Source organism: Callionymus lyra, chromosome 7 (genome assembly GCF_982586985.1).
Source record: "Callionymus lyra chromosome 7, fCalLyr1.hap1.1, whole genome shotgun sequence".
Lineage (NCBI taxonomy): Eukaryota > Metazoa > Chordata > Actinopteri > Syngnathiformes > Callionymidae > Callionymus > Callionymus lyra.
The window spans coordinates 24,524,519-24,537,898 of NC_141824.1; the positions used below are offsets into that span (position 1 = coordinate 24,524,519).

General features: G+C 38.5%; 1 protein-coding gene across 1 annotated transcript in view; it reads right to left on the reverse strand.

The window, feature by feature from the left end:
• The window catches only part of dock10 (dedicator of cytokinesis 10), a 59,153-nt gene extending 46,375 nt beyond the window's left edge, over positions 1 to 12,778 (reverse strand). Inside the window, exon 1 of the mRNA XM_087795430.1 lies at positions 12,570 to 12,778. Within this exon, the coding sequence (XP_087651556.1) occupies positions 12,570 to 12,677 (108 nt within the window). The 5' untranslated portion in view covers positions 12,678 to 12,778. The remainder of the gene's footprint in view (positions 1 to 12,569) is intronic.
• Between the last annotated feature and the right edge of the window lie 602 nt (positions 12,779 to 13,380).

Below are 13,380 nucleotides of genomic sequence, written 5' to 3' on the forward strand. Positions count from 1 at the left end.
TCTTAATTTTTTCACTTGACTTTACTTTGCTAAAAACTATGGATGTTATGAAAGTAAGACTGTGCGCACAGAGATCAAAACTCAACTACATCCTATGTAACAACAAATACAAGGGTTGATCTTGATTGAAACAAAGTGTCCAATTAATTTCCAAATGGATTAGGTGTAAATGTAACACAAAAGTCATTCTATTATGTGTGTGTTTAGGCAAGAATCTGACGATAGGATATTTAATTATAATTTAAACCCGTCTTTATTTATATTTCAAAAGAGAAGAAATTGAAGCAAATGAACCTGAATATTTATAAAAAATTACACAGTGCTGTTGAATATCGATATATATCATGAATAAAATAAAAATATCACAGTGAATCGATATTTTTTCTTTCACTCGTCCTTTGTATGTCACCACTTTCAAGCAAAGATTGTAGGAAAAAAAATGCTTAAGAATTCCAACCTTGGTTTTCTGGAGTCAATCCAACTGAGGGGAAACAACCTCAGGGCACAAATTAATAAAACATAAGTTGATTCAGTAAGACGGGATTGAATTTAAACCACTGGGAATTTCAAAGAATCGGGGCGGTACTGAGTCAGAAGTACAACACAACAAAGTTTTGTAAACGAAAAGAGCAATCCATCTCAGCTATTGATAAAAGTCAAACAAAAAATGGCAGAAAAAGATATATTTTCACCGCATATTCATGAAAACATAAACCCCATTAATAAAAGACAGCAGTGTTAGAAAAATACCCGGCGAAGTCTACAGTCTTTTTAGGCAAACGGGGCAGCAAAGTACTGGAAAGACACACAACCACTGTCAGAGAGCCGATGCCTCATTAATTCAGACTCCCACAAGGCTCGGTTCTACTGCTGCATCCTCTCCTCCCCCTCCTGTCCCGAGCCGAGCAGAAGACATCTGAGGCCACCGGCTTCAATATTGCCAATATTACTGACTCCTTCACAAGCATGTGGCATTGAAAGACATTCTTCGGTTGGTGTGGTGAAAAAAAGGGGATATTTTAGAAAGTAATTCAGGGCGTATATGTTGCTAGTTGATGAGAAACGCAGAGAATCAGGGCAACCTTCACGAAGGGTTCACAATAATAGCCGTGAGTCGAGCAGCACAGCTTGTCAATGCTGGTTTTCCATCCGAGGGAGACATTCATTAGAGACGGGAATAAAACTATGAAGGTTTACTTTATGTTTCACTGCAGTGTGCAGAGGTTTTGCCAATGTCATTAGATTCCTGGAAAGCCCACCTTTTCCCTATCCATCCATCTCTTATCTGGGCCAACTATCCAGCTGTTAAACTTCATCCACTTCCTCTCCAGGTAAAAAAAAAAAAGATCAGTGAATAAGCCCAAAAGCCTGCTCAACTTCCAACACTTTTCCGGGCCAGTGACACCAGGAAACCTTCATTATTCCTCGAGCAATTATCCCTAATGATTTCTGCTTCCTGCAACTCGCTTGAAGAACGTGTCCCGAGTCTGAACCTGTCATATTCATCAGGAATCAGCTTGTGTTGATTTTACCGAGTCCAGGCCAGAAGAACATACCAACAAGTAATATATGCTTGAACCGTCATGTGTTTCCCCTTGGAGGGAAATCATTCGGAGTAAATCACAAGTTCATGCCAACGCTCCATCAGAGAACCTTCCAAAATTATTTCCCAGTCATAAGACTTGCATATGACACCTACACAAATCCTACATGTGACCTCCCGAGGACCTCTAGCTATCAACCAGACGCCTACTCAGCATGCTCCGTGTCCCAGAGGTCCTGGTTTAGACTGAGGACGCAGCTGCACACTTTTCCCTCCTGGGTTTCCTTCTTATTATCCCCCCACCCCTCTATATATCCCCCCCCTTTTCTTCTTAATTTCTACCCCCCCGACTTGCTGAGTTAGACTCTTCTTATCCCTCCCAGCTTATTTCTTTTGCAGATCTGCTTTTGGCTCTACTTAAGGATGACACAACTTCAGATACCCAAAAAAGATCTAAATAGGTTTTGGTGGCTCTTTCTAAAACACAACATTTTACTGAAACATTTGTAAGGATTTGTATTCAAAACTACAGTCAGTGGTGACATTAACCAATCACCACTTAAATAACCGTGTTTTCATTAATTTATCTAATTAAATTAAATAACAACATAAAACATTATATTTCAAAAGAAAAATATCCACTGTGTCTACTAAATCCATTAATGACTAAAAATATGCATCCAAAAAAAAAGGAAAGCTGTGCTTAAAATGTACATAAAACACTCAACAATAAGATTTAAAGTTGAATATTTATATGCATACATTATTTTCAAATCTTTAAAATAATTATTGATGGATTATTTATGTAAAGGAGCTGGACAAGAGCATTAAAGTTCACTTTTTTTTGCATTTAAGCAACAACAAATGTTTAGATTACATGTTAAATTAATTTGGAGTCCGTTCTACAACAATAAGTGTGTGGAAAGCATGTTTCTCTTTCTATAATTTGTTTTTGAAAAAGATGAAAGTCATGCAAAACTAACGACTGAGACAATGAAAGGCAAATATTGATCACCTATAGTTAGTGATAAAGAGAACGTACCTTTGATACTCAATTGAGGATCAGAATCAGAAACGTTTAATGCCAGTGTTGTGAACACAACATAGGGATTCTTGTGGTGATACTTTAGAATAAAAGAATGAAATACGATAACACAAAAAATAAGCAATAGAAAAAAAGAAACAATAATTCAGTGGTGCCAACGTTCTTGTTCTTTCCTAGTTAATTCATTAAAATGAGTTTATTGGATAATAAAAATGCCTTGTTTAGTCGACCCTTTAATTCATGTTCCTGTAAGTAACATAATAAACTGATAATAAAAGAAAGCATCTTTTTCAAAATAATTAATTTAAAGGTCAATATAAAGCTAATGCATGTCATTAATTTTAATGTAATCTTAAATCAACTGTATCTTTTTTTAACTAAAATAAAATTCATTTGTGCTGTAACACATTAACTTGAAATAAATGCTAGCTTAAGAGAACTTAATTCAAATGCAGGGTTCATGTTATCTTAAAACCACGACCTTCAAGTGGTCCACTATCGTTTGCTGTGGCAGACTCTCATTCCAGCTCTGTCCTGTAAGGACGCTGCCATTATCAGTAAAACTGCATTTAGCTCCTGTGCCGACCTAATAAAAAAACCACACATGCTTCTTTTATCTTTTTATGTGAGACGTGACTAATAGTTACTGGGATCTTCTTCCTTTTTTTTCTTCTTTAATCTCCTTGAGAGTCAAAAGGACAGGAACGGTCCGAGAGGATTACAGTTGGGTCAACAGGATTGATCAAAGACCAGCAGAGGACAGGCACATTAAGAGGCCACTTAAACCCCAGTGTTCCTTTCCAAGATATTAAAGTGCATTTCTAACTTCAGACCAGATGTTTCCCTGATAGATTCTCCCTTTGAAATGATTCGACAACAGAAAGGCAGCTCAACCTAATCCAATGTTCATCTGTCAGGGCAACTATTTTCAGGATCTGTGCTGCCCTAGATTGAAGATTGAAAGTAGACACCATGTGATAGATCATGCATGTATGCGTGGACACAACAGGATGAGGGCAGCGGGGGCACCGGGGGCATACGTTAATGGCAGCAGCATATTCAGGCCTCCTACTCTGGAATGCACAGTGAGGGAGAGACACAAGACTTCAATTCACTGAACTATTCTTAGTCCAGTTATGTGAAGTGGACTGTTCCTCCATCCCCTCCCGGGGGGGGGGGGGGGCTTTTGCAAAGAGTGGAGTCGGACGGCTGCGAGGCGCTGACTACGAAGGTAGGAGGTTTGTGAGAGTGAGGAGAAGATAAAAGTTGAGCACCAGCCATAATGGAGCTGTTGACAGTGAAGCTGTAAAGCTGCTTCGTGCTGTCTATTAAAAACCTACATCAGTTCTACGTCTGCGCCGGAGCACTGGGAGTGTGTGTTGGCAAGAATCTGGGGCAACGATAAGATTGGGAGTGTGAACTTTTACTATTTTTTAAAACTTGTAGTCAAGGCTTATAACCATCGTGTAGCTGATTACACGCAGTTGCACTACAGTATATGAGCAATAGATCCATCTCCATTCAAACATATTCATTTATGTTGTGAGACAAGAAAGAACAGTATATCAGCTTATGATAATGAATGTATCCTCTTGTCCTTAGTCATCAAAGAGATGTCGCATGATTTCATTGTTAGCTGCAGAGGACGTATTGACTGCTGCCACCTAGCTGCCGGAGGTTTAATTGCAACACAGGCCGTAAATATTTGCATGTTAGCTGTAATTTAATAAAAATCTAATTATTTAATTTTGTGCACGCTTTATTGAAATATAAATAATAAATATCGATACGATATCATGAAAAGAAATAGTGTAATATTTAAGTGTATATTTTCTTACATCCCTACTGAAGACCTCTTTCCATCCAACCCCACGCAAGTGACCTCCCAGGAAAACTGACTTATTTCCCAAAGACTAAACACTCTTTCTTACTCTTAAAGCTAACAAGCACTCGATGAGGCAACGCAGTAGTGTAGATCCATGCGCTCATGTTGGAGCGAGATGTCTGTGCAGCATCACGTTCTGTCAAACAGTGGGAGGATTCTGCAGCAGACAGTGTCACTACTGACGGTGACAGATTTGTTCTCTGTTCTCCTTCGTTTGCTTTTACTTCTGTGTCGTCTTTGAATGAGTCATTGAGAAGTTACACAGCCAGCGGTGCACTGTCCCACTGTTATCAGGGAAACACAGCCCAGTCATCAGCAGATCAGTCAAAACAAATGTCAAAGAGCCATTCATCGCTCTAATCCTATTCTCTATTCTCTTGAGTGGGATTCATAAACGTACACACTGCGGGGAACTGTTGTGGTCTTCACTCAAACCAACTGAGTGCAGAGTCAATGGAACCTGGTTGCAGTTGAGAAGGAGCAAAGATCCCGAAAGAAAAAGTGGCCAAAAATGTAAAGATTAGAAGAGCAAGGTTTTGTTGCATATGAAAATATGAACATTTTCAAACTGTTTTCAAAACTTCAAAACCCAACTTTTCCCTTTTAAAATGTATATTTTTAAACCTATTGTATTTCTCCTAACTTTTACTTTCTGTTGTTTTTTACAGTTTCTTTTAATCTCACTTTTACGATGCTCTTGAGTGCTGTGAAAAATGCATATTATTATTGGTATTATTACTACTGGTATTATTTTTATATTAAAAAAACAAAAATAAAATAAATTTGCGGCCATAGGGTGACACGTTGGCTAATAAAACCCTTGACTTGTTGGTTAATAACCACTTTGCCTTACCTAGGTTTTCTCTAACAATGTCAGTAACATATAAAAAACAAAACATTTTGCTAGTTGAATGATGTATTTAATTCAGAAATGTTTGTGGGTTTTTTGCTCAGACACACGAGAAGCAGCGGTTATAATCCATACAAGAACGATCAAACCATTGTCCTATGCTAAGATTAATTTTTAGTTTTTCTAGAAGATATACTTTTAAAAAGTTCATTCATTCTAAGCAGAAGTTGAGCTTTTATGAGGAAATATGCAAATAAGCTTGACATTATATATAACTATGGTGTGAAAACCTCAACATAGATATGAGAACACATTCTTGTTGCACCTCATAATGAAGACGCCCTGTAGAGCGGCACAGAGTGTCGCCTCGTAAAAGGTCTCGCACAAAGGTTTTCAAAGGGGCACATGCTTCCTCCCAAAGTCAGCAAGAAGCAGACTTGTCGTCGCACAGTGTAAGAGATGAAAACACTGGCCTTTTTCAAACCGGGATTGACTCAACCATGCGTAAAGCATTGGTGATGATTGTTCATAAATGTTACTGAATTCATTCCTAGTGTTTCAAAAACAGCTTCAAAATAAACTCAGTTGCTGAATCTCATATCTCAGCTGAGTAGAAAATAAGCCAATCTTTGGTATAGTTTATTGTTATTGTAATTTCTATTTTAACTTTCAACCCAACAAGTATTTCATGGTGATGGAACTATGCTACTATATTCTAGAGGTCTACTGGGATACCCATTTGCAAAACAAACCCCCACGTACTCCTCCATTAGATTCAATCCACTATGCATCTAATATGCATGACACATTTATGGGATGGTTGGGTACAAACACTTCCAAAGTCATTATGTCAAAGGGCTATTATTCAACCTTCACCTGCTACGGTCGCTTTAAAACACATCATACACACTGTATATGGCTGCGTACTGTACTTTTTTTTTGGGCACCATCCTAAATGCTATAGTTGTACCTAGCATCCAAAAATGGTTCGTCTGAAAAGTATTTTGCTACCCATAGGTTAAGATGGATTTAATGGGTTTTTTTTACTGCAAAAAACATTTTTGCTGTTCATTAATTTTCTTTGACACTTATTCCCTTTTGGGGGTTGCTGTACTTCATTGAAAATGTCATTGAAAAATAAGCTTTATTACACATTTCAACCTAATTTGCAATTGTGCAGCATGTGTTATACATCTACTTGAAATCATTTGTTATTATTGATTTCTGTAAATTGAAAAACTGGAAATGTACCAAAGCTAAAAAAAAATAAACACATTCGATGTGTATTTTCAGAATTATTATTATTTATTCTAACGCTTTATCCCTTATTGGAGTCGCGGGGAGACTGAAGCCTATCCCAGTTTCATTGGGCGAGAGGCAGGGGACACCCTGGAGAGGATGCCAGTCTGTCGCAGGGCACACAAAGACAGACAACCATTCACACACACACTCATACCTATGGACAACCAGCAACCTTCTGGCTGTGAGGCGACCGGGCTAACCACTGTGCCACTGTGCGCCCTTTTTCGGAATAAGTTATTATAAAATTGGCGGAAAGAAGTATCAATCAGGAACTAGTATTTAAGTGAAGTTAGGTAGTAGTGAAGGTATTTTACCAGTATTTAACCAGTATTTAAACATTTTTGATTGACACCCAGCACTACTGATGTACGATATAAGAAAAGTTGAGATTGATATATTTATAAATGTATAAACTCACCTGGGAAATACTACGTAAGTAAGTAAGCTTTATTTGTAAGGTTTTAATATGTGTACCTCAGCAAACGTGACCACACATGCTCTGGAACGATCAAGCGCTAACAATTACCCTGCTATGAATGATGCATAAGGTCGCATATAACTTAAGACAAGACAATGCTTGGCTTTAATTGGAGGATTTGCAGCCACAAACATGCACAAATGTGGACGTGAAACACTAATTCATTCAGCTATTTTCTGCCTATTTCCAACCCGACCCTCGGCTCTCACTCCAAGGTCAAGCTGGATCTTATCCCGTCCACGAAGGACAGTTGGAGGAGGTTGTTCCGGGAAGGTCGGCATGCATTTGCTTTTGTGGACCTCATTCAGACATAGATTAGAATTTCATTACATATAATTGTATTTTTATTAAAACACAGACAACACATACTAATGACGTTAAATGTACTTTTGTGTTTTAAGGCAAAAAAAAAAAGACTAGATCAGGTGAAAATAGTTTAGAAAGTAACGTCATGGACATCTCGTGTCTCGGTGTAGTGGGAAACAGAGGAACGGAAGAGCAGGAGATGAATGATATATATCAGACAGGAAAAGGAGTGATAGGGCTGCTTCCTGTAAAAAAGAATTCCATCCTAATTGACCTTTTCTGTTGCCATGGTAACAGAGACACAGCTGTAGGGGAATACATTCGTCTTATACTAAGAGAAAAATCCCTACGATGTCAAAACATGCAAAGAGCATCTGCGTTCAATACCGAACGATTTTGATTTGTCGAACCGTGACGCAAATACGTTTCCCATTTGCAAACACATGCACGCTACTTGTAAGAGCGGCAGACAAAAAGGCCAGTCAGCAAGTCATGTCGACTTCACCGCAGGCACCGACGGTGACGCGTCGTGAGCTGAGAACAGAGTCAGACTGACAGCATGTCCTCCGACGACCACACACTCCAAGCACATTCACAATGGCATTCCCCCGGCTCCCCCCCGTACCAGCAAATGACTGTACCGTGCCGTCTTGACACACTTTCAGCAGCTCCAGACAGACCCAGCGGAGCTTTTTATGCCGGAGGAACAGGCGTACGATTACAGTACATGACTGCTACAAGCAGGAGAAGGTGGAATATTGTGTAGAGTGATGTCAATATTAGCCTCATGTGACAATACCAACCTTGTTATTAGTAACAAGGCACCACCACGTTCCTGCATCAACCTCCAGATTGGTTGACATTTTTCCTAAATTAAAGAGATTAGGATGTCATTTCCCCAAATTAAAAGATAGGACATCTCCACTTTTGGCTTTGGTATGTCTGGGAACTCACGATTAGCCGAAGAGAAGAAAGTTCTTGGACTTTCAACTATTAGTTGTGATAAACACAGAATCGTCCATGTTGTAGTTACATTATTACACAAACTCTTCTCTTTACAAACTTCAATCTGATTTCTACTTTTACCCCTTGTGCTAACTCTGGGTCAAGGTGACCCAATGGCCCGAACAACCTCCACCACTGCTTACAGTATGTATTTCTGGAAGCCAGGGAGGTCATTTACCTTGATCCAGAGAACACACAAGGGATACCACAAACACATTTGTTTTTGGGCCTATGGTTCACCTTGACCTTGAGATAACAAAAGTGGTGAATATATTTTTGGGATATTAATTGATGGTAAGTATAATCATTTTAAATACATTTGAATTGTAAACTGTTATCTGCGTATCCAAGCCTGTCAATCAGCAGATCACAAAATCCACGTGCATTGTGGGATACCACATTTTTGGTCTTTGTATACTCTAAAGTAGACGACTAGGACTCATAAAATGGATTTTGCAGACTAATACTACATGAAAATAAATAATGCTACGAACCCTAATGTGTATTTTCAGTTAACACCATTAGTTAACTTTCTGGTTAAGTCTTCTGGTTGTGAATCAAACTTCAAGCAAAGATGAAAATCTTGACTGGTGCTTTATTTTATTTCACTAAAGAGTGTTTAAGTTGGCCATAAATATAACTATATTTTATTTTGCATTCTCTAATTTTACTTGACCGGAGCTCTGGTGACCTCCAGTTTTTTCTCAAAACATTGAGAAACATAGATATGAAAATATTGCTTTATTTTCAAACATGTCCAAGATGACAGGTGGTTTCAAAAGTCAGATGATACATTTAATTTATCCTATAGAATCACATTTTCTATAAGTTGTTTTGGGAATGAACACAAAGATATAGTTTTATTTAGATTTTTCAATACATAAAAGTGTTGTTTAGCTTAACACATGCAAGCGAAGTTCAACATACATGTATGTTTGTGTTTTATTTCATGGATTTAATTTAACTTTACCTTTTTCTTTGACTTTTTCAAGCTAAACTTTTAATGGATGACGATCCATGTCCAACAATACTTGAGGCAGGCCAAAAACTGACGCGGAAAATTCTTCTGAAAAAGTTCAGTGAGGGAAAGCAAAAGTCAGCGGGTTGACACCGAGTGAAAGAGGGAAAGTACAACTAGAGGAGGAGAGGGGGGTCAGCGAGTGACGAGGAGACTCACGCCTCACTGACCGTCATGCTTTAGGGGCTGATTCTGCTGACCTGGTTTCTTTCAAAAGCCGTGCATTAACACATTGACAAAAAAAAGAAAAAAAGATTGTCTATAGACACAGACAACACCAGCGGACGTTTACACACCCTGTTAGCTGAAGTCCTGCACACATGCTGGTGTCAACTCTTACACATATCTCTTACATAGATGAACCCAAAAGCCATTTTTATGACTTCATATTAATTGGCAGACTCACATGACATATCTGGTAAAAGCCCCGATGAAAGAACAGTGACAGATTAATTTGATTTAAGTAAATGTATTATTAGTTAAGAGAGTAAATGTATCCATTCAAATAACTCTACAAACAAATCTCTTAATATATCACACTATATAATGTCATATATTTGAGACAAATAAGATGATGTGATGATGACAAAACTTCCTATGTATGAATTAAAGTTAAAATGTGGAGAATTTGTTGCCGCTTTTACTTAAAGGTCAACTAATGTGAGAACCCAATTCTCCTGACTCACTCACATGTTTCAAATGTTGAAGTCTTCCTCTTCATGAGGCAGTAAGTTCCTCATCATTATTATGTTTTGAAGTTATTACTTTAGAAAGTTCTCCTCCGTCTGTAATCGTGTTGAAACTAGAGGTTACGAGATGGATTCCATTATTACGCAATATTGGCTTCACTCATCCTACAGTCAGCTGTAATCATGCCCTGCTTTGTTTATACAACAAGTCCCTTGGAGGTCGAGACTTCCTGGATTGATTATGCTCCATGAAAACGTCGATGTTACCACAATCACCACAGAGTGGGTGTGGTAACGTTGAATGAGATTTCATCTCCAGATGTTTTCAGTGGGCGGGGCTTAACCCCTTTTTCTAATAATATTTCAGTGAAAAAGACACATACTGATGATACAATAATACAACATCTATTTAAGAGACACTTAAATCAACATATTAATTGCCCTTTAAATAGGTGCCTAAACAAAAACAATAGATTTGAAGAGCTCTCTGAAAGTACATACCTCGAACATAGGACTGTTTTTATATCACATTATAAAAACACATCTTAAAAAGAAAAGCGAAAAAAAACAACTTTCATGATTCTAGAATTGCAAAGACAAAGTTCTCACGAACACCCAAGTTGCTAAATGACTGCACCACCACTTCTGGTGGTGAGTTGATGAGGTGTTATGACACAATGTCTTTAAAAAGAACTATGCCAGTTACGTGAAGTAAGTAGATCAGAGCCAAAGGTTGTAGTTCTATCTTGGGGTCTTTTAAAATGAAGACACTGTATCATGATACATCATCAGCTGTTTCATGAAGCTTTTGTTAACCCATCAGTTCTATCTACACCTTGATTTATTTGAGTGTCTGGATTTGAAGGTGGAGGTTCCATTTCTAAGAAGAGCTTGGCTCATAAGCAACAGTGGTTGGTAGCCATATAACCTTCCTAGATCCAGATGGAACTACAACACCATCAATAACAACTTCTTAAATATCCAATTTCTTTTAAATCCTTAAGCTGGTATATGGAATGTATTTAAGCTACATTTGCAGACTCCAATCTAAAAAAGTATTAAGTAGAAATAATTATGCAGAAAATCTTCAAAATGTGGCCTTGAGAAGTACTTCCCTAAAATGTGCCTTCTCTCTTTCCCAAACCGCAGATACATACATGACTTTTGCATTTGAGTCACAGTGAATTGAGCAACTTTTAATGCCAAATTCATCGTCATGATGTAAGACTCACGATACCGATAAGGATGTTGATGATTTAAGATAAATTTCAACTGTTGAAGGCAGAGCAACGACCCACCACCGAGAAAGCTTGAAGAGGAAACATTTGCAGGCACAGACCAACACAAATTCACACATCGACACACACAAGTGCACTTCACACTGTTGCGAGCACCTGCGACCAACATTAATACACACAACCGAAGCAGCCGGTCGATAGAAAATAAACCTCATGTCGTAATTAAAGCATGAAATAAATATTCATATTCACGTCTTTTCACCGCCGATCAATCGCTTCATCCAATCAGGGGATCAATATAATCCCACTTAAGTCCATTTAGTAGAATAAAAACAACACTCCGACCTTGCCAACATCAATTTCCATATTCACAAACAGCAACCTCAATTCACTCTCGCCGCCGTTTGATGTAATATCACATTTTCCCTCTTTATTCAAATCAATCCCGTGCTTCCCTGTCCCACTGACACACTAACACCGGGAGCGAGGAGGATGAGGAGGAGACTCCGCTGACCTTTCCACTACGCTAAGCTCCACGCCAGTGACCAGTTAAGTAAGCCTTATGGAAATTAAACTGCTTAAAATAAAAAAATTCAATTTAATATCACACTGGGGTGAGGTTTTTTTCTCCAGGGGTCGCCCCTCCTCTCTCATCCAACATGTCAATCCATGCACCCACCATGGAGGCGACACACCCACCAGAGCACCTTCCAAGTGGAGAATCCCATTAAATAAAGCCAATATTAAGCCACTATCTGTAGCTGATACCTCCCTCCATTTTTTTTCTGGTGTGTCTGCGTGCACAGCTGGACAGATGTGCTGCCGCATCCCACAATTTTTACTACCATTCATCCCCAGCCACAATGGAAGCTTCTCTTCTTTTTCTTTTTCTTTTTTTTCTCAACAGTGACTGTGAACATGACCACAGATATGAGAGCAGGATTAAACGTGTTTGGGCTGCAGGATCGATGAGGACAGGAGGAGGAGAAAAAAAATGCTGCACTGATGTTGCACCGCTGCATGGAAAGATGCAACATGAATGTCAATGCTCGGCTGCAGTGGAGCGAGGAGCCGGATTCTATCAGGGAAAAAAAATAATAAATAAATAAACCCTCAATCGATATGCAGTTGTAAAAGCCCACAGGTGGCGGTCCGCGCAAAAAAAAACGCTATTAAAAAATAATAAATAAATAAATAATGTGCTTCTCACCGTCGCCGCCGAGAGACGGACTGCGTTACAAGCCGTCTGCCGGATCTCAGCCGCGGTCCCGGGTTTGAGCAGGTTTTTGGTGAATCTCCGGGTGGATTCCGCTGCCATCTCCGCATCCGCGCTCCCTCACATCCGACGACACGAGTCGTGTTTACACGTTTCGTGTAACACACGCTTTTTTTACACACTGTTACGCACGCACACGCAATTTGGCATTGACGCCACACAGCGGCTCGTCATGTCCCACTTCCGTTAGGGGGGTCTTCACAATAAAACAAGAGCGGGACCGGAAGTGCTTTTACTTTGAATAAGCGCAAGTGGAACACCTACATATCAAATCAAACTTTTGTATTCAAACATGTTTAAAAGCCAATTCAAATTCGAGGATGACTTTTTTTTAATATAAGGTCAAGCAAATTAGAAATTAATTTGTGTAGCAAAAAGTTGTAGTAAAGTATAAAGTATTGTTGAAGTATATTTTAATCAAGCATACTTAAGTAAGTAAGTAAGTAAGTAAGTAGTATGTATAGAGCGCTTTTCAGGACCAGGGTCACAAAGCCCTTAAACACCAAAAATAATAAAATAATAAATACTTAAAAGGTCAAGACAACACAGAGACAAACACAAGAGTATAAGTTAGTAAGTTCACTAACTTATACAGTATGTACTTGTAGTGTACTAAAAGTCGCACATTTGATGTGTATTCAGGCTAAATAGGAACATTTTAAGTAAACTTTCAACTTAACAAAAACAATGTTTTAGCTATGACATGTGTATATGTTGTACTACAGTGATAACAAGCTTAATAGAA